This window comes from Terrapene carolina, unplaced genomic scaffold (assembly GCF_002925995.2).
Source record: "Terrapene carolina triunguis isolate 2854851 unplaced genomic scaffold, T_m_triunguis-2.0 Scaffold66, whole genome shotgun sequence".
Classification (NCBI taxonomy): Eukaryota; Metazoa; Chordata; order Testudines; family Emydidae; genus Terrapene; species Terrapene triunguis.
In genome coordinates this window covers 61,977,592-62,003,063 of record NW_020664417.1, presented here as the reverse complement: position 1 = coordinate 62,003,063, position 25,472 = coordinate 61,977,592, and the positions used below count along the sequence as shown (strand labels likewise).

Here is a 25,472-nt window from a genome sequence, read left to right as displayed (position 1 = left end):
GCACCATGCCCTTACCATATGAGTCAAGTTATGATTTGTGTCTTCAAAGATTCAGAGACCTTGTAACAGTATAATCTGAATATAATCATTGCCAGTACCAGTTACTTTAGCTCTCCCGGTACAGATGTTCAGTAACTGCTTACTACTTTTGCTAACTGCAATAGAATTTCATCAATAAAGTGTGTGTGTGTGTGTGTGTGTGTGTGTGTGAATAAACACAGATAGACCTAGGTAGCATAAAACCTATATGTAGTAAGGTTAAGGGAAATCCTATAGCAGTAGACATTAAAAGGAAGCCTTTATATTACCACAGTATTTTCCTGTTTGTAGAATGTAATATTGCGGTGAGATATTTTTCTCTCAATAAGATGTTTCATTTTTAACATCTACCACTGTAAGCAGAAACAGAATGATACTGTTAGAACAGATCAAAAGCAAACTAATCCATGCTAAGCAAATTACATAATTATACACTTTACCTATATCTACTTGAGCAATGCTCCAAATGGCCATTACTGTTAAAAAAGAAATATGTATAGCCATAAAATACTACGACCCCAGTACTGCAGTTGAAGTTTCTACATGGATCTGATTGCAAGATCAGGGCTTAGTTTTGGGTAATGTGTTTCTTGTAAAGCATTCCAAGGCACTTCACAATGTAATATTGCAACTCTGGCAATAAAGGGGACTCTCTCAAGTAGTGTAGACTCAAAATATGATCTGACTGAAAATTTATGATCTGAAGAAAGTCATCTAGATGGTAAGAACCAATTTTTCAAACACTGGACTACAGCTGTGTCTGCAAAAATACACATCTACATGAAACCAGCTAGTTGCATGGGCAGGTATATGTTAATACATTCAGTTAAGTCAGGGGTCGACAACGTTTGGCATGTGGCTCGCCAGGGTAAGGACCCTAGCGGGCCGGGCCAATTTATTTACCTGCTGACGCGGCAGGTTCGGCCAATCGCAGCCCCCACTGGCCGCGGTTCGCTGTCCCGGACCAATGGGGGCGGCGGGAAGCCGCGGCCAGCACATCCCTCACCCACGCCGCTTCCCGCCGCCCCCATTGGCCCGGGACGGCAAACTGCGGCGAGTGGGGGCCGCGATCGGCTGAACCTGCCGCATCAGCAGGTAAATAAACTGGCCCGGCCCGCTAGGGTGCTTACCCTGGCGAGCCGCGTGCCAAACGTTGCCGACCCCTGAGTTAAGTGTTGGCATGTCCCATCCTATTCCGGACTGCACTTAAGCAGATACTTAAAGTTAAACATGTGCGTAAATAAGGGCCTAAATAGGAAACAAAGGATGGGAGAAAGGAAGTGTTAAATGGAGGTAACAAGAGATGGGGAAATGAGGCAGAGAAAGGTAAAGTGATTGCCTAAGTTCACACAGAAAGTCTGTGGTACAATAACTGAACCCAGTTCTCCTGAGTCCCAGTCCACTGCTTTCTTTTAATCTAATTTGTGCATGCAAAATTTAGATATGAAGAATTGTGTATGCAGTATTGAAAATGGTAGAGCTAGATATTTCATCCTTGTGCAGAGGGACAGGAGAAGGCCAAAGTGCCACGTAAGTGTAAAATGTCAAAATAGGCTTAAGTGGTTCATAGGCTTTGGATAGGGTGAAATTTAACCCATAAATACAGTGGAAAATGTGTACAAGAGGCCATTTCTTCTTAGGCAACCTTCTGTATTAAGAGAGCACTCCATAATATCCCCAAATGTATGGAGTACAGTTCTGATGCATTTTTCCTACAAAACCCTACCTTCATTAAGCAAATGATTTTTGTGGGTCCAAAGGTCATTTACGACAGGTTTCACTATATATTCACTATATATATACTTCATGTGGGTAGGAACCCTGGAAACAGCATTCTGCAGAGATTGTGCTCTATGTATACATACTGTAGGACCTGTATGGGGCACTGGATGAAGTAAAGACTTTTTAATTTTTCTTCCCTTGCAAACGGTGGCTAAATTTATGAGGTATTACCTGTAGCCAACACTGCATTTGAGGATATGAGCAATGTTATTTGTTGTTGGTTGGTTTTTAAAGACAGTTAATAATTACCATAGGGAAAAACACATATAGAACACTACTTAAATATTTTATTAGAGAGGTTAATCAAAAAAAAAATTATGAGGCATATCTGAGGCTGACTAAAATTTCAGCTCTGCAGGTATGATATAGTACCAAATTTTATTATTACTGCCTAGAAGAGATGAGGCTGAGAGTAATAAAAACTGCCAAATCTGCAGTGCAGTCAATAAATCAACAGGAATGATGTATATTTTTGCAGCTGTTGCGAGAAGCGAAAGAGAAAGAGAAGCAGAGATTGGCCCAGCAAGTTACAGTTGAAAGGACAGCACATTATGGGCTGCTTTTTGATGAGTTCCAGGGTTTGTCCCATCTTGAAGCTCTGGAAATTCTGTCAAATGAAAGTGAAGCCAAGGTACAGTAAACAAGCTGCATAAATCACAAACACATTTTAGTGAAATACTTTTTGTAAGCATTAATCTCCCCATACAAGTCAATAAGAGTTTTTTCATTGACTTCACTGGGTACTGATTTGCTCCCAAGGGTCAATCCCTTATCTCATGAAATCAATGAGGGTTTTCCCAGTATGTTCAGGAGGACCAGGATTTAGCACAAAAGAAGCAAGGAAATCTGCCATTGAAAGTTTTAGTTGTTAAGACATTATGTGTTCTGCTCTTTAAACCTGTTACAAGGTGCTAATTCCCTTTCAAGCTTTACCAAAAGACTCAAGTGTATTGTTTTTATTAAAGGGTGTTACCATTTATATTCAGGAACCTTGCACCAACTACACTAAGAGGTTAATAAAAGAAAATGCATTCCAGATTATTTATTTAACTTCTAAATATTCTTTATTGCATTGTGTTATTATCCTGTTGTTGACCAACCCAAGATATAAATAGAGATGTAAGCAGTCTCTGTGGCTATGTTTACACAGCAATGTAACCTAGGGTAACTGGGACTTGAGTCAGCTGACCCATGTCAGGGAAACCTGGGCTTGAGCATCTATATTGCATTTTAACCCTAGGTTAAGAATTTTCTGACCCGTGCTCAAACCTAGGGCTTTGACATCCACACTGCAGTGCACTAACCCAAGTCAAAAGTAACCATATTCCAGAGTGCCTAGTGCCCCGCACCAATGTCAACATTCTAGCCCTAGGAACATGGTGTACTGTGGGAAAACTCTACTGCCCACTCTGTTTCCTAACGGTGGTGGTGCTGTCGATGGGACTTGTGCCTATAGTTGGCCCTCCTCAAGGAGCACATGAGTACGTAAACCACAAAGGGTATTACTCCATTGTTATGCAGGCAGTAGTGGACCACATAGGCAGATTTATGAATGTCAGTGTGAGCTATACAGGAAAAGTTAATGATGCCAGAGTTTTTTGCTGCTCTGGAATCTACATTCATGGACAGGCTGGGACACTATTTCCACCAAATGACATAGATCTAAATAGTGTTACTGTCCCCATTGTTGTTATTGGGGAACCCACGTACCCTCTTTTGCCTTGGCTTATGAAATCATACTCTGATTTCAGAGGCTCAGGCAAAAAAAAAAGTTTAATTACACTCTAAGCAGGTGTAGAATGATTGTTGAATGTACTTTTGGCAGATTAATATCCTGTTGGAGGTGTTTACAAACCCATTTAGATGCCAGTGTAATTACTGTTGTCTGCGTTACTGTGGCTTGCTGTGCTCTTCATAACTTTTGTGAAGCCAGAGGTGAGCCATTTCCCTCTAAAAGGACGTATGACAGCGAGGAGACACTGGATTGGTACGCTCAGCCAGAAGTGAAGCTAGCGTGGCGGGGAGCTGATTGCACCCGAGCAGCGGAAGTAAGGGGTACTTTGTGTGCTCACGTTATGGACTTGCCTGGCCCAATGGCAGAGGGGAAATAGTACCTATAGGAATGTGCTTCGAGGGGAGGGGAAAACGGGCTCATTTTTGGTGAGGGGGCAGTGTTTGGGAGGGAGTGGTCTCGATTGCCATGCAATGCAAGTCAAAATGACATGATGAAAAATAAATTTGTTTGTGGCTGATAATGTGCTTGTGCAAACTGCAGATCACTCACCCTGCAGAAGGAACACCCCGAGTGGGTCATACACTGCATCAGAGTCACCACCCCTGTCTAATGTCTTCTAACCCTGGCCCAGATGAAGACTGGTGCAGAAGCAGCCTCCAATGTTCAACCGCTGGCACTTTCTTACTCCCACTTTTTACTAACAAGTCTCAAGAAGCAGCCAACTTGGTGACCCACTTATCTGCCTAATAATCAAGTTCTTCAGCTCTTGGCAGTCCCCCCAGGGGATCCAGAACTAGCTGCTTCCTTTCCTGCTCCATTCCACCCAGGATGTGTGGCCCTTGCCTGTATGACCCAGGTGGTGGATCGCTGCTGTCCTCCCAAAGATCCCATCTCTTAAAACACACACACACCCCAGCCTGGCTGCTGTTAGCTGCGGACTGGTGAAGTGCATGCCCAGGCTTGGGTGCATCCCCGGGGATCCCTTATCGCTGCCCCCGCTGCATGCCAGGAGGGTGCAGGGAAGTTTGGGGACCAGCTCCCACTCACTATCCTGACAGTGCACACAGACAGGGCGTCCCTGCACACGCAGCCCCAGGGAGGGCAGTGGGAGCCCAGGAGCAAGGGCAAGATCAGAGCACCACCCCACAGAGAGAGGGAGTGGGAGAGCTCCTGGCTCACCACGGCCAGGGGGGTAATGATCCCCAACAGCCACATCCCAACTGGCAAATTTTCTCCCTGCTCTGGGCAAGCTCCACATGACAGCAAGGAGGCGCAGGAGCCAGAGCCACCACCACCACAGGAGGATGCAGGAATGGGGAGCAGGCTCGGCCAGCAGTAGTGGCACTTCCGGACCACTGTGCTGGCTGCCTGCAGCGCTGCTACTCTGCCACCAGGAACTGTAGGATACATCTAGAAGATTCTTGGGACCCCAAGTCAAAATGGGACCATGTACACACAGGATAGCAATAGGGCTCGGACTCCAGGTCCAGGTTTAACTCAGGCTCAGACCCTATAGCCCTACGGGGTGCTGGGATCCTAAGTCCAAGCCCTAGGTTAGCGCAATTGCAGTGTGGATGCAAGAGGGGGTTGCCTTGTGTCCAGACTCAGACCTGGGCTTTCACTGCTGTGTAGACAAACCCTGTAAGATTACTCTGAGATACATGCTTAAGTTAATAAGGTCTCTGTGACAGCTAGCTTTCAACTGTCAGTTTATTGGCTCTGCTGTGCAGCCATTCAGGAAAGCTTTGGTGCACACTTAGCGGTTGTATTTATACATTATGACATTTTTCAAATACATTTCTCAGCGTTTCTTCCTCCACCTTTTTTTTTTTTTAAAGTCCATCTCTCCCTGCCCTCCCAAAAAATAGAAGTATAAGGAATAGTTTCTCTTAAACAGAATGGTCCTGCTTTTTTAAAAGTGTCTCACTTCAGTCTCCTATTTTTCCGGCACAAATAACTGCAGGCCCATTTCAACAGCACTTTGACACCTAATGTCCCTATAGTTGTAGCATTTGCAACTATTTCTAGGTGTAGAATTGTAAATACAAAAATCACAGTCAGGTCCTATAAAAACAAAGACACAAATAAAAACACCTTCTCATTCATCATAGCCAAAACTTAGCATGAGTCTGTTTAAATTCAAGTTAACCAGAGCTCACAGACTTCTTTATAATGAAATGAGGTTCATCTCTTGTAAGCAAAAGTGTTCAGTGCTTGGATATCAACTACAGATCTAGCAGCCTACATGCAGGGGAAAACTAACAGCCGTTTGGGGACTCTGCAAGGAGATTTCTAGTTGAAGACGAAAACAGACTGGAGTGTCCACCAAAGACAGCCTATGGGAATTTGGTGGAACTAAGGGTGCTTGTGAGGAGAGCAGACTACTAACAGTCATCCCCTAGGTTGATAGCCTTAATTTTCAAAACTTCAGTGGGCTAGAACCAGACTTTCTGAGGCACAATGACATGCCATGACCACTGCGTTCTTCAAAACAGTTGGACTGTAGGTAATGTGGGTAAGCCTTGTGGGAGCAGGGAACAGGGCTCTGGAATTACTGGAATTACTCTGGAATTTCCTGCCACAGCTGTTCAGGCTGATAGTGAGTCTTCCCCTCTGCTCTTCCTACCCACTCTTCACCAGAGCCTTCCCAGAATAATTATAAGATGTTATCCAAAAAATATGCTCTGGGAGCAGGAGGCGGCCTGAATATCTTGTAAGGCTTGTGTAATATTTGTCAGAAACTCGGATACCAAGCAGATGAGTACATAATTAATCCCTAGATAAGGTAGATAGGTTAGATAAAGGACCTGATCTTCTAATGGGAGTTCTTGTCTACTGCTCAACACATCTTGGGGTGAGGATCAAAATTCGTAATTTCAGTAAAGAGAGGGGTGATTTGGGTTAGTAGTGATCACTGTCATTTCCTTTTTCAGATTCAGTCATTTTTAACATCACTTAATGGAGAGCAGTTGGAAACTGTGAAAAATGACTTAATTGCTATTAAAGAGATCTTCATTCCAAAGGAATCAAATAATGAAGAGGATCAAGAAAAAAAAGGTAATTAAAATAATACTGGTGTATCCCAGTTGAGACCTGTTAAATCTATATATTTAATTTGAAAAAAACTTTAACCCAAACTAGCATGCTTTAATTAATTGAGAGTTGAGAGTAGACAGACAATTTGGAGTGAATTTCTCTATAATACCCTAACATTCTTCAAAAGAAGTAAATACAGTGGAGACTAGGGAAGCTTGGATTGTTAGATGTTCATTTCAAACTCAGTTGATTGACATTCTGGTTTATAGACTCTGCGTATAAAATTGTGAATGCACCATAGGCTAAAAGGTTAGGGGAGTTCAGCAATGATTTTGTACCATAATGGCTGTATCCAATACACAGCGGGTGAGATCCTTACCCCTTCTCCAGCACCTTTACACCAGGTAAAAGGGCTGGTGTGGCATAAAAAGGTCCTAAAAGCCCCAGTTCCTGCTGAGAGAGGATTCCCCTCACACTGGCACTGTTGAAGAAAGCCATAAGGCTGCCTCCAAGATTTCTCTTTGCAAGTCCTGACTTAGGGGGGGTGTTGGGGGGCAGCAAGGGCATGTCACAGGCTGGGCTGCAGTATACAGCACTGTGAGGATTCCAGACCATGCTTTGGTCCAGAGGGCAGCCTAGGGAGGTTTCCATAACTTAGAGAGACCCCCTAGGGCTGCCTACGTTATGCCAGGGGCCTCTGCAGCCTCTGAAACAGGACAGAATCAGAAAGTTGCATAGGTAGCTTAAAGCCACCGTAGTCCCCTCTCCTCCTGGGTTGTGCATTTGAATTGAGCTCTTGAAATCAATGAAAATGGACTCTATCCTCAATAACTTAGAAGACCTTGTTTTACATATGAGGGTCTTCTCCTAATCTCAGGGATGCAGGCCTATACGATCCTACATTTTGCAAAATACTGAGAGATGTGTGACCAAGAATCTGAAATTAAGAATCACTGAAATAAAATCTTATTTAAAAGAAGTGTCTAGAGATATTTCATTGTTCACACTGCCTGGGGCAGCAGCAACTTCTATTCTGTTCTACTCTAAATATTGCCCTCATCACCATAGTCTCCTAGCACCTTCCAATAGTTTATTAAGCAAAGGGACTAACATCTGTCTCATGTGGTTTGTTCTTTCATCCTCTCCTGAAGGGAAAGCTGTGTGTGCAATGAAGTGTTTAGTTTGGTAGGGTTGTTTTTTTAATGTAAACATTGCTTTGAGTTTATACTAGAGAGAGCACATCAAAGAAACATGGCTTGCATTTGGAGAGGAAAGTGGTGAGGTCTGTGATGGTCCTTAATGCCTGTGAAATTCATTCCACAGCCTCACAACAGCCCCGAAGAATGCTCTGTCTCCAGGACAGGTGAGCTTTACCCTTAAGGTGGAAAGTTCAGTTGTGCCTGAGGAGGGGACTTGTCAACCAACGTCCTCATTCTCAAGCTCTAAGCAATCTTTTAGATATGCTGAGCCTAAGCCATAGAGCTCCTTGAAGATAAAGACTGAAGCAAAAAGCATTGCAGATTTTGCTCTGCAAAAGCAAATCAGTTAGAAGACCAAAATACATCCTCCCTTGTGACAGAGGAAATAATAATAACCACAGACATGTTCAATGCAGCTAGGAGCGAGAGAATGGTCTTCAGAAAGTCCAACAGTTATTTTAGGCTGCAGTAAGATCAGCTACTGTTCAACGTGACTCATTTCCTTTAACCACAATAAGTGCACATTGGGTAACCCCAGTGCAAAAAGCCAGAGCAATTCCTATGCACCACTTAAGTCCCACAATCCATTTACATGTGTACGTAGCTCCACATACAGAGTAAAGGCAGTATAATACAGTACATTGTGTATCCCTTTGTGATCAGCCCTTTAGTGGTGGACAGGATTTGCCCTCTCCCTCTGCACAGTGGCAGATGTCACCCATACTGCATAAGCAGCAATTCCACAAGGGAACTTTCATATCTTGTACACATCACATGATGTCTGTCCACAGATATTTACAAACTATTAAGGGGACAATGTCAACTTGCATTTTTTTTTAATACAAGAGGCTGAAAGAGACTATAAAAATATTAAATATTTAAATGTTTAACATCTGGCCTTAGACAGAATTACTAAAATAGATGGAGAGAGAAATCTGGACTTTGAGAAATGGAGAGGAGACCCATTTTCTTTTCAGATATTTGTAACATGCTTACAGGCAGCTGTGTTGAATCTCTTGAGGACAAAGTTGCCAGCTATTTGGTTTATACATCCCGGTGTTTTGCTGCTCAGCTAGAAAACTTGCATGTAGCTGAGCTAGATTTTTTGCTACAACTCAGTCTCCCAAGGGCTGAAATACTTTAGTCTAACCCTAGTTATTGTGCTCAATATGAGGGTAACTAAATGAAATTAATGGCCTGTGATACACTGGACGTAAGACTAATGATCCCTTCTGGCCTTAAACTATATGAAATGATGAGCAAGATAAACCCTTATGGGAAAATCCTATATAATTTAAGAGGGATGAAATCAATAGGGTTCTGTAGAAATTAATCTAAAACCTAATAGAAATTCACAGAGCATGTAATCCTTTCTATGGACCTGCTCCAAGCCCTGTGAGCTGAGAGGGGGTCTTTCCACAGACTTCATTGGGCTTTGGATCAGGCCTGAGGCTAGGTCTACACTGGGGGGGGATCGATTTAAGATACGCAAATTCAGCTACGCGAATAGCGTAGCTGAATTTGACGTATCCGAGCCGACTTACCCCGCTGTGAGGACGGCGGCAAATCAACCGCCGCGGCTCCCCCGTTGATGGCGCTTACTCCTACCTGCGCTGGTGGAGTACGCGCGTCGATTCGGGGATCGATTGTCGCGTCCCAACAAGACACGATAATTCAATCCCCGAGAGATCGATTTCTACCCGCCGATCCAGGCGGGTAGTGAAGACAAGCCCTTAAAGGCTTTTTTTTTTTTACCATCCTATAGAATTATATAGAGTAGCAAGGATATAATTTTGTATTAAATTTTATAGAATGGTTCAAAAACTGTGGAAAAATTATAATTTTCTATAGGACCTTTCCATGAGGGCAGGGCTGGCATCTCTGTGGTGAGCACACCCATATAAGACACTTGAGTTTCAGTGCTTGCTGCTGCCTTTCCCTTGTGATTGGCCATGCACGGAGCATTGCAAAGACACTGTGCACATCTCCTTACATTGCCCTGCAATGTCCCCTCTAGACAACACCTTTGAGGTGCCTAAGAGAATCCTACTTATCTTTTCTCAGCCCGAATAAAATGTGGGATCTTCAGGAAAGGTGTAAAAACCAGGAGAATGGGGGAAGGGGTTTCTCGTGACCATCGGGAGGCCTGTGAGACAGGAACACCAGGCCATTCCCTGAATTTAACACATGCATTCCTAAATGTCTTTATTGAGTGCAGCCAATGTATAAAGGCCCCATAAAACTAAATGAATTCAGTTAATAGGGCCATAAAGGGCAATAATCTGTCATTTTAAAATAAATATGACATCCAGCATCTTTAAATTTAATTCTGCTAATGATGTAAATGTTTGTTCCCCCGACAGAGCACAGTTTTATTAACCGTTGCAGGTTTCTAATTCAGCCAGCCTTCGTTTGCAAATGGCTATATAATTTAAACTAGGTTTCTATTCTCCACTTACTGTGGTTCATGTTTCTGATCCTATTTACAAAACCTGATCCCAGGTTGCACTGAGGTGTGTCCTTCCCAGAGCAGATTCTTGGTCTTTTTTCTTTTTTTATTTGATTTATTTACCTAAAATGATTTGTTTAGGGCCCTTCGGCATATTGTCATGATATAGTCCTTATCTACATTGGGAAAATGGGGTGTACCGTGTGCTTAATACTATTTAACATGTTTTTCAATACCACTGAGCACCTCATGTGAACAAAGACAGTGTTGTTTAATTGTGAGTTAGCTGGTCCTGGTCAAATCCAGGGCATGTCTTCACTGCAAATAAGAGGTGTGTTCTTAACTTGATTTAGATAAGTCAGGTTAAAATCCCAGCAAAGACAAGGCAGTTGTAGTTTTATCATTAGTTATCAAGTAGAGTTAAACTCCGACTCCCCTATAGTCTTTAACTCAACCCACTAACTTGTGTTAAAACTACAAATGCCTTGTCTTCAGTGGGATTTTAATTCGAACCTTTTTTTTCCCCAGTGAAGACATGGTCCTAGACAAGATGTTTTTGAACATGTTAAATTCTGTCTAGGTGCTCAGCAGTACCTAAAAACATGCTAATTAACACATGTTGGCTAACTGCCTTGCTAAAGACACCGTGTTTTCCCATTGTAGACAAGGTCACAATATTTGATAGCGCTACAGTATCATTTGGCTGTGCTCTACATATACAAAAGATGAGAGATTTAGCTGGAGGAAAAACACTTCCCTACCTTCAAATAAACTGTTTGGAGGGTTTGTTTCTTTGCTGTAACCTTGAGGACCCATCCTGGACCATTTCTCACCTTCTGCTGCTGCTCCAAGGATGTTACTACAACTTTTGAGCTGCAGTTATCTCTGTGGAGCCTGCACAAGAGAAAGATGTGTGAGGATCTTTGAGAAAGCTCATTTGCATAAATCTCATTCTTGGCAACTTTAGGATTGGGTGTGTAGCCCGTTTCCATGCCTTCTTTAGGATCAGACAGACAGGTACAATCAGCATCCACAGGAGTAAGGAGAAAGGGCACTTCTTTCTTCCAAAGGGACAAATGTGTTTTTGCAGTAGATTTCTGTTTCCTTGAAACTGTGGTAATATTCATGCCCAACAAAAGATGAGTATACCTGAAAATTGCCTGTACTTAATTCTTAAGGCTACATTAATATCAATGACTTCACTTATCTCTACCTGACATTAAGGGACAAGGTAATTGAACTGGGTATCAAATGTTATATGCCACAAGTTATCAGAAATTCTGGTACTTGCGCAATGTGTCAGTGAACAGCTTCTCTAGTTTCAGCAGGCTGCAAATAATGACACATTTCAACATAGACTTTTAAAAATAAATGAAGTGACCGTTGAATTAATAACCCTGAATACAAGAAAACTTGCTCAACACTGTCATAAGATCAGCCATATTGGGTCAGACCAACAATCCATCCAGCCTAGCATCCTGTTTTCTGTTCATTCTCTCTGAAGCATCTGGCACTGGCTATTGTCAGAACAGGACAATTTCAAGTGATTCATCTCCAGCCCCAGCTTCTGGCAGTTGGAGGTTTAGGGACTCCCGGAGTATGGGGTTGCATCCCTGACCATCTTGGTTAGTAGCCACTGATGGACCTATTCTCCGTGAACTTATCAAATTCTTTTTTGAATCCAGTTTACTTCTGGCCTTTACAACATCCCATGGCAATGAGTTCCACAGATTGACTGCGTGCTGTGAAGAAGTACTTTCCTGTGTTTGTTTTAAACCTGCTGCCTATTAATTTCTTCAGGTGACCCCTAGATCTTGTGTTTTGTGAAGGGGTAAATAACACTTCCCTATTCACTTTCTCCACATCATTCATGATTGTATTGACCTCTGTCAGGCCTGGTCTACACTACGAGTTTAGGTCGACTTTAGCCACGTTAAATCGACTTAAGCCTGGACACGTTTACACTACGAAGCCCTTTCTGTCGACTTAAAGGGCCCTTTAAACCGGTTTCCTAACACCACCTCGACAAGGGGATTAGCGATAAAATCGACCTTAGGGGGTCGGAATTGGGTTAGTGTGGACGGAATTCGACATTACTGGCCTCCGGGAGCTATCCCACAGTGCTTCATTGTGACCGCTCTGGACAGCACTCTCATCTCAGATGCACTGGCCAGGTAGACAGGAAAAGCCCCGCGAACGTTTGAATTTCATTTCCTGTTTGCTCAGCGTGGAGAGCACAGGTGACCATGCAGAGCCCATCAGCACAGGTAACCATGATGGAGTCCCAGTCCCAGTCCCAGGATCGCAGAAGAGCTCCAGCCTGGACCGAACGGGAGGTACAGGATCTGATCGCCATCTGGGGAGATGAAGCAGTGCTCGCCGAACTCCGAAACAGTAAAAGAAACGGCAAAACATTAGAAAAGATCTCCAAGGCCATGAAGGACAGAGGCCATAACAGGGACGCGCGGCAGTGCCGCGTGAAAATTAAGGAGCTAAGGCAAGCCTACCACAAAGTCAGAGACGCAAACGGAAGGTCCGGGGCAGAGCCGCAAACATGCCGCTACTACGCGGAGCTGCATGCCATTCTAGGGGGTGCAGCCACCACTAGCCCAAGCGTGTTCTATGAGTCCCTCTCTGCAAACGGGGAAGCGGGTTCGGCGGACGAGGAAGATGAGGATGGAGAGAACATAGATAGCTCACAGCAGCAAGGAAGCGGAGAAACCAGTTACCCCAACAGCCAGGATATGTTTGTCACCCTGGACCTGGAAACAGTAACCCCCGAACTGACCCAAGACCCTGAGGGCACACAGGGGACCTCTGGTGAGTGTACCTTTGCAAAAATTACACATGGTTTAAAAACAAGCGTGTTTAATGATTAATGATTAATTTGCCCTGGCAATCGCGGCCAGTACAGCTACTGGAAAAGTCTGTTAACGTGTATGGGGATGGAGCGGAAATCCTCCAGGGACATCTCCAGAAAGCTCTCCTTCATGTAATCCCAAAGCCTTTGCAAAAGGTTTCTGGGGAGGGCTGCCTTATCCCGTCCGCCATGGTAGGACACTTTACCACGCCAGGCCAGTAGCACGTAGTCTGGAATCATTGCATAACAAAGCATGGCAGCGTATGGTCCCGGTGTTTGCTGGCATGCAGACAACATCCATTCCTTATCGCTCTTTGTTATCCTCAGGAGAGTGATATCATTCACGGTCACCTGGTTAAAATGGGGCAATTTTATTAAGGGGACATTCAGAGGTGCCCCTTCCTGGTCTGCTGAACAGAAATATTCCCCGCTGTTAACCACGCGGTGGGGGGGAGGGGTGAAGTGACCATCCCAGAGAATTGGGTGTGAGGGGGAGGGGAGTTAGTTGGGTTTGTGCTGCATGTTAAACCTGAAATCGCATCCCCTCCTTTTACGTTGCAAACCCATTTTAAATGGCACGGGTGCTTGGTATGGGAAATGAGGGCAGAACTGTTTGAAACCATCCCCACATGTTAAGAAGGTTAAAAAAGCCCAAAGACTATATGTCTTACCATGGCTGCCTGCAAGCTGAAATCTGTGTCCTGGCACTGCGTGAGTGATCTCTCACACCAAACCAGGAGACTCTCAATATAAGAGGAAAAATGCGACCTTGTAACGAAAGCACATGTGCTGTGTGATGTTGTGAACAGCAAAATCTAACGTGAAAGAGTCTACCCATTGTTCTCTAAAATGTATCTTTTTTAACAACCTCTCCCTTCTCCACCAGCTGCAAATCTTACTCCTTCGCAGAGGCTAGTGAATATTCGAAGAAGGAAGCGAAGGACGCGTGACGAAATGTTTACTGAACTTCAGACTGCCTCCCACGCTGACAGAGCACAGCTGAATGCGTGGAGGCAGTCAATGACTGATTTTAAAAAAGCCCAATATGAGCGAGAGGAGAGGTGGTGTGCTGAAGATGAGAAGTTGCGTGCTGAAACGCGGGCTGAAGAGGAGAGGTGGCGTCAACTTGTAATCAGAAAGCAAGAGTCGATGCTCCGGCTGCTGGAGCATCAAAGTGATATGCTCCTGCGTATGGTTGAGCTGCAGGAAAGGCAGCAGGAGCAGAGACCGCCGCTACAGCCCCTCTGTAACCAGCAGCCATCCTCCCCAAGTCCCATTGCCTCCTCACCCAGACGCCCAAGAACACGGTGGGGGGGCCTTCGGCCACCCACTCACTCCACCCTAGATGATTTCCATAGCAATAAGTTTTAAAGTTTTAAATTGGAGTGTGTCCTTTTCCTTCCCTCCTCCCCCACCCATCCCGGGCTACCTTTCCAATTATCCCCCTAGTTGTGTGCTGAATTAATAAAGAATGCCTGAATGTGAAGTATCAATGACTTTATTGCCTCTGCAAGTGGTGCTCGAAGGGGGGAGGGTAGTAGGGGAGGGTGGAGTGGTTGGTTTGCAGGGAAGTAGAGTTAACAGGGTGGTGGGGGAGGGGCAGAGGGTTCATCAAGGAGCAACAAACAGAAGTTTCACTCCGTAGCCTGGCCAGTCACAAAGCTGGTTTTCAACGCTTCTCTGATGCGCACCGCGCCCTGCTGTGCTCCTCTAACCGCCCTGGTGTCTGGCTGCGCGTAATCAGCGGCCAGGCGATTTGCCTCAACCTCCCACCCCGCCATAAATGTCTCCCCCTTACTTTCACATATATTGTGGAGCGCACAGCAAGTAGCAATAACAATGGGGAGATTCTTTTCGCTAAGGTCTGAGCGAGTCAGTAAGCTGCGCCAGCGCGCTTTTAAACGGCCAAATGCACATTCCACCACCATTCGGCACTTGCTCAGCCTGTAGTTGAACAGGTCCTGACTGCTGTCCAGGCTGCCTGTGTATGGCTTCATGAGCCATGGCATTAAGGGGTAGGCTGGGTCCCCAAGGATCACGATAGGCATTTCAACATCCCCAACGGTTATTTTCTGGTCTGGGAAGAAAGTCCCTTCCTCCAGCTTTCGAAACAGAAGAGACTGCCTGAAGACGCGAGCATCATGTACCCTTCCCGGCCAGCCCACGTTGATGTCGGTGAAACGTCCCTTGTGATCCACCAGGGCTTGCAGCAGCATTGAAAAGTACCCCTTGCGGTTTATGTAGTCGGTGGCTTGGTGCGCCGGTGCCAAGATAGGGATATGGGTTCCGTCTATGGCCCCACCACAGTTTGGGAATCCCATTGCAGCAAAGCCATCCACTATGGTCTGCACGTTTCCCAGAGTCACTACCCTTGATATCACCAGGTCTCTCATTGCCCTGGCAACTTGGATCACAGCAGCCCCCACAGTAGATTTGCCCACTCCAAATTGATTCCCGACTGACCGGTAGCTGTCTGGCGTTGCAAGCTTCCACAGGGCTATTGCCACTCGCTTCTCCACTGTGAGGGCTGCTCTCATCCTGGTATTCTGGCGCTTCAGGGCAAGGGAAAGCAAGTCACAAAGTTCCATGAAAGTGCCCTTACGCATGCGAAAGTTTCGCAGCCACTGGGCATCGTCCCAGACCTGCAACACGATGCGGTCCCACCACTCTGTGCTTGTTTCCCGGGCCCAGAATTGGCGGTCCACGGCATGAACCTGCCCCAGTAACACCAGGATTTCCACATTGCTGGGGCCTGTGCCTTGTGAGAGGTCCATGTCAATTTCCTCATCACTATCGTCGCTGCGCTGCAATCGCCTCCTCCTCAGCTGGTCCTGGTTTGGCTTTGGCATGTCCAGGAGGCTCTGCATGTTTTCCAGGACAATGCGCGTGGTGTTCATAGTGCTCATAATTGCCGCGGTGATCTGAGCGGGCTCCATGATCCCAGTGCTGGCTATGGCGTCTGGTCTGAAAAAAGGCGCGAAAGTAGTATCTGACGGACCAGGGGAAGAAGGGAGGGAGGGAGGGAGGGGCGAGTGACGACATGGCATACAGGTACAGGGAATTAAAATCAAGAAAGGTGGCTTTGCATCAGGGAGAAACACAAACAACTGTCACACAGAATGCCCCCCCCCCAAAGATTGAACTCAAAAGCCTGGGTTTAGCAGGAGGAAGGGGGGGAAGCAAATGAATACAGAATAAATCTATTTTTTACATCTTAAGACGACGGTGCAGCATGACTGATAGCCCTTGGCATTTTCTGGGTGCTTGGCAGCAAATACTGGGCGCTTGGCAGTTAGCCTTCAGGTCTATTGCACGATCTGATACCCAGTATGACAACGATGGATACCAGTCGTAATATACTATCTACTGCCCAAAAGGCAAGGGGTTGCTGCTGTGTAGCAATGTTGCCCCATCCTGCGCATAATACGTCTGATAACCATCATCATCAAGGCAAGGGGGCTGGTGCAATGCAGCCCCACGGCTGCCAGCCCCATGTCTGCCAGCACCCAGATAGCCCTCGGCCTCTTCTGGGTGCTTAGCAGACAATATTGGGCACTTGGCAGAAAATAGCATACTACGACTGATAACCATCATTGTCTGCCCGGGTGCCCATGATCGACAGCCACTGCAGTACGATGACGACGGTTACCAGTCGTAATATACCATCTTCTACCAAAAGGCAAGGGGCTGGTGCAATGCAGCCCTACGGCTGCCAGCCCCACGGCTGCCTGCACCCAGATCGCCAATGAAGGCTACCAGTCATGCTGCACCGTCTACCGCCAAAAGGCAGTAAGCTGCTGCTGCTGTTTAGCAATGCAGTCCCACGTTTGCCGGCACCCGGAAGAGATATGGTGACGGTGAGCTGAGCTGAGCGGGCTCAATGCTTGGCGTGGTATGTTGTCTGCACAGGTAACCCAGGTAAAAAGGCGCGAATCTATTGTCTGCCGTTGCTGTGACGGCGGGGGAGGGGCCTGACGCAATGTACCCAGAACCCCTCGCGGCACTGCTTTGCATCATCCGGGCATTGCGATCTCAACCCATAATTCCAATGGGCGCCGGAGGCTCCGGGAACTGTGGGATAGGTACCATAGTGCAATGCGCCGGAAGTCGACGCTAGCCTCGGTACTGTGGACGCGGTCCGCCGACTTCATGCACTTAGAGCATTTTAGGTGGGGACACACACAATCGGCTGCATACAACCGGTTTCTATAAAACCGGCTTCTATAAATCCGACCTAATTCTGTAGTGTAGACATAGCCTCATATCCTCTCTTTATTCATCTCTTTTCTAAGCTGAAAATTCCCAATCTTTGTAATCTCTTCTCTTATGGAAGCTGTTCCATACCGCTAATCATTTTTGTTGCCCATATCTTTTCCATTTCTAATTTCATCTTTTATAAGATGGGGCAACCAGAACTGCACACAGTATTCAAGGTGTGGGCATACCATGGATTAATATAGGGCATTATGATATTTCTGTTTTATTGTCTATTCTTTTCCCAGTGGTTCTTAACATCACTAGCTTTTCTGACTGCCGCTGCACCTTGAGTGGATGGTTTCAGAGAATTATCCATGATGATTCCAAGATTTCTTTCTTGAGGGGTAACAGCTAATTTAGACCCCATCATTTTGTATGTGCATTACTTTTCATTTGTCAACATTGAATTTTATCTGCCATTTTGTTGCCCAGTCACCCAGTTTTGTAACATCCGTTCGTAATTCTTTGCAGTCAGCTTTGGACTTAACTTTGAGTAATTTTGCATTATCTGCAAATTTTGCCACCTCACTGTTCACCCCTTTTCCAGATCATTAATGAACATGTTGAGCATCACTGGTCCCAGTTCAGATCCTTGTGGGGATCTTGCCATTTACCGCTCTCCATTGTGAAAACTGACCATTTATTTCTATACATTATTTTCTAGCTTTTAATCAATTACTGATCCATGAGAGGATCTTTCCTCTCTTATTCCATGACTGCTTAGTGTGCTTAAGAGCCTTTGGTGAGGGACCTGGTCAAAGTCTTTGTGAAAGTCCCAAGTCACTGTATTGATTGGATCACCCTTGTCCACATGTTTGTTGACACTCTCAAAGAATTGTAATAGATTGGTGAGATGTTATTTCCCTTTACGAAAGCTGTGTTGACTCCTCCACAAGATATTGTTTTTATGTGTCTGATAATTCTATTTTTTACTATACTAGTTTCAACCAATTTGATTGATACTGAAGTGAAGCTTATCGGCCTCTAAAAGCAAGGGAGCCTTTTATAAAATCAGCATTGGAGCCTTTTATAAAATCAGCATTATGTTAGCTATCCTCTAGTCATCTGGTACAGAGGCTGATTTAAGTGATAGATTACATACCATAGTTAGTAATTCTGAAATTTCATATTTGAGTCCCTTCAAAAATTCTTGGGTGAATACCACCTTGTCCTGGTGATTTATTACTGCTTAATTTATCAGTTTGTTCCAAAACCTCCTCTACTGACACCTCAGTCAGGGACAGTTCCTCAGATTTGTCACCTAAAAAGAGTGGCTCAGATGTGGGGATCTCCCCCACATTCTCTGCAGTGAAGACGGATGCAAAGAATTTATTTAGCTTCTCCATGACAGCCTTGTCTTCCTTGAGTGCTCTTTTAGCAACTCACTCGCTTAGTGGCACAACTGATTATTTGGCAGGATTCCTGCTTCTGATGTACTTAAAACATTTTTTGCTGTTGTTTTTCTGTCTTTAGCTAGTTGCGCCTCAAAGTCTGTCTTGCCCTGCCTAATTATGCTTTTACACTTGACTTGCCAGAGTTTGTGCTCCTTTCTATTTTCCTCACTAAGATTTGATTTCCAATTTTTTAAGGATGCCTTTTCACCTCTAACCACCTCTTTTACTCTGCTGTTTACATTGGGGAATTTTTTTGGCTCATACTTTTTTTTTTTTTTTTTTTTTTTTGGCATATACATTTTGTTTGAGCCTAAACTAGTCTCATTGTTGACCTGGTGGGATCACCTCTAAGCGAGACAGGATAGTTCAGTCTCCAGGTCAGTTAAAGAGTTGGTGTTATCAATTATTCATATTTACTTGTATGGCACCGAGATGTGTGTGTTCCTTTACACGAAAGGAGATGGGTTCCTGCCTCAAAAAGATTATAATATCAGGTTCTGGCAGCTTTACTCATGCTAAGTAGTACCTTATTTTGTAAATTATCCTATCAAAATCAGTTAAACTAATTGCAGATTATGGTACAGTACTTCTGAATGGGAGGGGTGGGGGGGAGAATCACGCTGTGCAGAGGGTTAGCATAGCACTGCTTTAGTCCCATTAAACCCTATTTTGAAGATTTAGAGTAAGGATGGAAAACGTATCTCTAACTAGTAAATGAATAGATAAAAATGGGGATGAAACAAATCTTGATGTGCTTATCTGTAGCATTGTCAGGGCAAGAAAGCTATTTCTAACAGAACTGTGTTTAGTCATAATTTCCCCAGAAAGGTGCTAATGTGGATTCCAGACACACAGTAGAACCAACCAAACTAAGATACTTCAGGAGATTACATAGATAAAATGGTAGAATTGCATGGCAGAAATTGTCATCTTGGAAAGCATTATCTGTGAAGTCAAAGATAAACTAAAAGATAGTAAAATATATGCATCTTGGGAAGCCCCACAGAAACAACACAATAGGCCCTGGGGAAACAATGATTGTCGTTTGAGCTGTCACAGGCAGACAAAAGGAATCTGTATGACCAAGATGGAGGTCAAGCACAGAGAATCTGTGGTTTACTCACAAACATTCTACAATGAGAGAAAGTCCTGCCCCTTAGACCAGTGGTTCTCAAACTTTTTTTTTTGTGGACCACTTGAAAATTGCTGACAGTCTCGGCGGACCACTAAATAATCCTTCCAAATGTTGTTTGTACCGTTAGCTAACTATTGTAAAGCGCTTTGGATAAAAGAGCTATATAAAAAAACCCTTAATAATAATAAACTTTTTTTGTTCTACAAATAAAAGCACACAACTCATATTTTAATATCAGTAGTCTTATCTTTCTAATGCAGTGGATGTGCCCTCTCTCCCCCGCCTCAGCAGCCCCCGAGCTGGGGCTGGTAAGGAGGGGGTCTCTCTCTCTCTCTCTCCCCTGCCGCGGCAGCCCCCGAGCTGAGGCTGAAAAGGAGGGCCATCTCTCCCTGGCAGCCCTGGAGCTGGAGAAAGTCGCCTCTTTCTCTGGCCACTGCAGCCCTGCATGTCCCAAATTCCTCCCACCCCTTCTTCTCACCCCACTGCCCCCTCCCACCTACCCCTAGTCCCCCCCAAGGCCACCACCTCACCTTATATGTGCGCGGCTCCACTAATTAGGAAGGTGGCCCTTCATTCTTTCGTGTGTGGCCTCCCAGGCACACACCGTAGAGGGAACTATCCGTGGGCCACCTGAATGGAGCTCGTGTACCACTGGTGGTCCCCGGACCACAGTTTGAGAACCTCTGCCATAGACTAAACCACAAAAATGAAAGTCTTCCTTAACCGGAGTTCAAATTTAAAGTAAAAAGGAAATTACCCTCTTTAGCTGTAGTCCCCACAGAGTGAAAGGAATTATTTTGAGGTAGTTTTGTGAACTATGTTATAAAGGAGGTCAGACTAGATGATCACAGTGATCCCTTCTGTCCTTGGAACCTATGAATATGCAGGAAACACCCTTTACCTTATATTCTCTGGTTATGCTGCTGTGTTATGTGTGTATGTGTATATATATATATATATATATATATATATATTCTCATTTGAGAAAAGGGGCTTATCTGTTGGGGGTTGTATGTGTTCTTCCCTGGTGATTCTGCTGACCCATTGCAATTCTGGGGAGGTAAGCCATGACCTGTAACTTATACAGAATCATAGAAATGAAGGGCTGGAAGGGACTTCAAGAGGTCATCTAGACCATCCTCCTATGCTGAGGCAGAACCAAGTATACTTAGACCATCCCTTACAGGTGATTGTCTAACCTGTTCTTAAAAATACACATCTAGTTCTTGCCTCTGCCGTCTCCCTTTTTTCATTTGATGGAACAAAGAGTGGAGACGTTCACATTTTGTTAGTCTAACCAATGCTGGTTCTATAGTGCTAGAAATGTGTGGGGATCTGATCTTCGATTTGATTTTTGACTGCTACGACAAAAACAACACGCTCACAGAAATAATCTTATTTCCTTTTGCAGCAGAGATGGAAGAAGAGTTTGTTAGCATGCTTACTGAGCTGCTGTTTGAATTGCATGTTGCTGCCACTCCTGACAAACTTAATAAGGTTGGTGCAAGTTACAGAACCTGCCTCCACTCCCTACTATAAAGAAGAACTAGTGGGCGCTGCTCTGAAATTCAGTGTAGAGTAGTACACCTCTACCCCGATATAACGCTGTCCTCGGGAGCCAAAAAATCTTACCACGTTATAGGTGAAACCGCATTATATCGAACTTGCTTTGATCCGCTGGAGCGCTGCTTTACCGCATTATATCCGAATTCGTGTTATATCGGGTCACGTTACATTGGGGTAGAGGTGTATCTAGGGTGGCAGATCAGAGCGCAAATGATGGATGGCACAGAGATGTTAAATAGAGAGAGCTGTGGTAGAAGAGATTAGGTGAGTCAGACCAGAACCAGGGGGCCAGGCTAGCTAGCTACTCTCTTACTGACAACCCAGAATGCTAGGCCACACAAAGAAATCTCAAAGTGGGGAAAGCTTTAGTAGATAGAATAGGGATCTTTACATGAGGGTTTGGTTTAGACTATTATGGCCCGTCTACACAGACCGCAGCAAGTCTACAGATTTGGGGGAGCGGGGCTCGTGCTAGCACTGTCAAAATAGCTGTGTAGAGAGCGCTTTGAAGTTGCAGCTTGGACTCTGAAGCCCATTCCCCTCCGAAGGCTTCAGTGCCTGAACTCCAGCCTAGTATGCAACTTCAGAGCACTGGCTACCCCACTATTTTGAGAACACTAGCACGAGTACCAGTAGCCTGAGTCCATCGACCGAGGCTGGAAGGCTCACTCCCATGGCCTGGGTAGACGTATCCTTAGGTATGTCTACGCCAAAGTTAAAAACTCAGGCCTGGCCCATGCCAGCTAACATGGGCTTGGGCTAAGGTGCTGTTTAATTGCAGTGTAGACATTCAGGCTCAGGCTGCACCCCAAGCTCTGAGACCCTCCCACTTCACAGGATCCTAGAACCCAGGCCCCAGCCAAAACCGAAACATTGCAATTAAACAGCACCTTAGCCCAAGTCAGCTGGCATGGGCCAGCCCTGAGTTTTTAAACTGTGGTGTAGACGTATCCTTACTGGCCAGCGACACAGTTCAGCGTCAGAATTAAATTTAGCATTAGTCATGTTCATTTTTCTGGGGGAGTACTCCAAACATTCTAATCTTGAAACAAAATGTTATCACTTCTAATTAGACTTGCCATTTTAAAAAAAAAAGTGATACATGCCACATTAGTTAGCTGGAAAGACATCACTGATGCTGTTTCTGCTTTGATCCACTTATCGGCTTGGTACTAAGCAGTTCAAAATCCAGTTGCTTTCTTTCTAATTTCATTTCTAAATTTGGACTTGCTTTAGCTTTATTCAAAGAATTTGCTTATTTTTTTTCTTTCTTTATAAAAATTCTGCTTCACTTTTCCACTCAGATCTTAGTTTCCTTTTTCTTTTATTTCTTAGATACATCCTGCATAAAACTGAGGTTTTGGTAACCTTAGTCTTAATGATAGCGCTATATGCAGATTAAGGGCAGTATAATATAGTTCAGTATATGGCCGGGGTGAGCAACGCTTCAGTGGACAGAAAGATTTTCTCCTATGTACATGCCTGATGTAAATAAGAATTTTGAGTGGAACAGTAAAACTAGGTAAAGAAAAATGTATTGTTAACTTGTGTTTCAGCAACATTATTTGATCTTCCACTCTTGAATAATAGGACGTTTTTTGTGGGGTTTGTTTGGTAGGCTAGGAAAAAAGCTCATGACTGGCTAGAAGAAACCAACTTCTCCACATCACTAGACTTGGAAGAGAAGCCAGAGGAAAACAAAGAGGATGAACAAAAGACTGAACAAGGAGGAGGAGATGGTGGTGATAAAACAGAAGAAAAGAAAAACAAAACCGTGGAGGTAAAATAGTCCTAGAAGGAGAAATTTCATAAACAAAATCATAATCTCTTTGGCTGGATTCTCTAAACAACCAGCATTTGTGCTTCATCCTTATGGGTGGTACTGTTGTTGTTTTTAATATCTCCAGGGGGCAAAGTTATTTAGCTTTATAAAGGAACTTAAAAGAAATGGTAATCAATAGCTATGAACCTAATTCTGCAAACCGTACTTATATAAGTATTTTTCACTATTAGATTATTCTCATGAGTAAATAATCAACAGGATCAGACCCTCTGCCAATAGTAACTTTTTAAACTTTAAAAAAATTAAAAGCCTCCAATATACCTTTTACCCAAAAGATTAAATTCAGAGAGACGGGAAAATCCTATGGTGTTTTGTCTGTAGCAATGTACCATATTTAAAGTCATGTCTCAACATTTGGTAGTGGCTCTTTCTTCAGATGCCAATAAATGAAAAAAAATATGATCAACTTATATTTAAATTCATGGATAAACAGATTGGCAAAATAGCAATATTATTTACTAGTCAAACCAAAAGTTTACGATTTTTTTTACGAAAGGTCTTCCTTAAGGCTAAATATACCCACTAGTGCTATTGCCTTCTGTGGGTATAGTTAACTGTGGTTGAATTTCTTAATTTAAGTTATGACAGTGTTAAACTGTGTTGTTTTTTAATGATCTCTAATAAAAAAAATCCATTATGTTCCCTTTAAAAAAATTCATACACTTTAAAATGTAAGAAACTGAGTTGTACTGTGTATATTATAGATTATGTTATTGCAGATTTTCAGATACTGCTAAACCACTGAGAGTTGAGATTAGAAAGAGTTTATGTATAGTCACTTTGTTGCTAGCAAAATGAATTTTTTATCAGCAGTATAATTCATTTTCACTATGGAAATGTGCTTTGGGAATGGCGTGATCCTCTCAACTCCCTATGAAATCAGTGTAAATTCCATGAGTGTTAAGGGCTCAATTTCAGCATCTATCAGGACCAAAACCGAAAACTCCACCATAGAAATTCCTAGGGCTCGACCCTGCTCCCATTGAAATGAATGGCAGTTTTGCTTTTTCACTTCTCGGAGATAAGCAAGCATGAGGTCCTTATACTGCCATCCCCTTTTCCTCAAGGATGGGTAACAGCTAATATTCCTTGGCTTTATATGCACTGATATCTCCCAGTTTGTACTCTGCCCCAGTTTACAAAGCCTCTTTTTTAGTCTATAGAAATTATGTTCCTGTTTTTTTGTTTCATTTAAGGAAGTCTACATGCTATCTATTGAAAGCCTTGCTGAGATAACCGCTCGTTGTATCGAACAGCTTCATAAAATAGCAGAGTTAATTCTTCATGGGCAAGAAGTGGAAAAGACAGCCCAGGACCAAGCAAAAGTTATGACAAAGTGAATATAATTTTTTTTATTTCTTATTTTTGTCATCAGTATGAGTTTGCTTAACATTCGCACAGTTTTATTGAGTCCAGAGCTTTTGCAGACACCATAACACACCATGGATCAACAAACAGGACTGACTTTAGAGTTTTGCCACTCTATTTTCAAAAGCAATCAAATCACAGACTGCCTGTGATTTGTTGACATGCATATCAGATATATTTTTACAAAAAACACAACAGATGCACAAGTTGATGACTTTTTGTTGCTATATTAGAGCTGAAATGTGCACACTCATTTTAGGTGCACTTTTTACCAGCACTACCAAAGATAGTATACCAACATGCGCAGAATTTGCTTTTGCACTCCACAATAGGGTCTTATCATTTGTACTCTGCCAAAAGGACACAAAAATCTATTTCTAAGCAATTATGCCATATTCCTCACCAACTCATTGCCAACCCACAGGTGTGGGCACCTAACTTCAAGAATCCCAGGTTCAAAACTGGGACCTAAGGATCCAGTTCAAACCCCTCTGAAGACAGTACAAAAACTCCCACTGACTTTAGTGGTTTTTGGATTAACCCCTAAACACATGACCCCCACAAGGTGGTGAACATTCTGATCCTGATCTAGCAAAGTACTTATGCACATACTTAATTTTAAGCATGTGAATAATCCCATTAAAGTCAGTGGGGGCACTTTTATTTAAAATTCAGTACTTAAATTGTCTGCTGGATTAGAGCCAGAATGTTCTGCTCCTTGCAGGATTGAGCCCCAACTGAGGTACAGTTATACAACAAGTCAGTGACAGAGCTGGGACTAGATCCAGATCTCCTCATTCACAACCCTG

The 25,472-nt window shown here is 43.9% G+C and overlaps 1 protein-coding gene across 1 annotated transcript in view; it reads left to right on the top strand.

The window, feature by feature from the left end:
- The window catches only part of FAM114A1 (family with sequence similarity 114 member A1), a 58,878-nt gene that overhangs the window by 24,302 nt on the left and 9,104 nt on the right, over positions 1-25,472 (top strand). Inside the window, exons 7-11 of the mRNA XM_024209951.3 lie at positions 2,300-2,452; positions 6,490-6,613; positions 21,298-21,383; positions 23,071-23,232; positions 24,492-24,631. Of these exons, the coding sequence (XP_024065719.2) occupies positions 2,300-2,452; positions 6,490-6,613; positions 21,298-21,383; positions 23,071-23,232; positions 24,492-24,631 (665 nt within the window). The remainder of the gene's footprint in view (positions 1-2,299; positions 2,453-6,489; positions 6,614-21,297; positions 21,384-23,070; positions 23,233-24,491; positions 24,632-25,472) is intronic.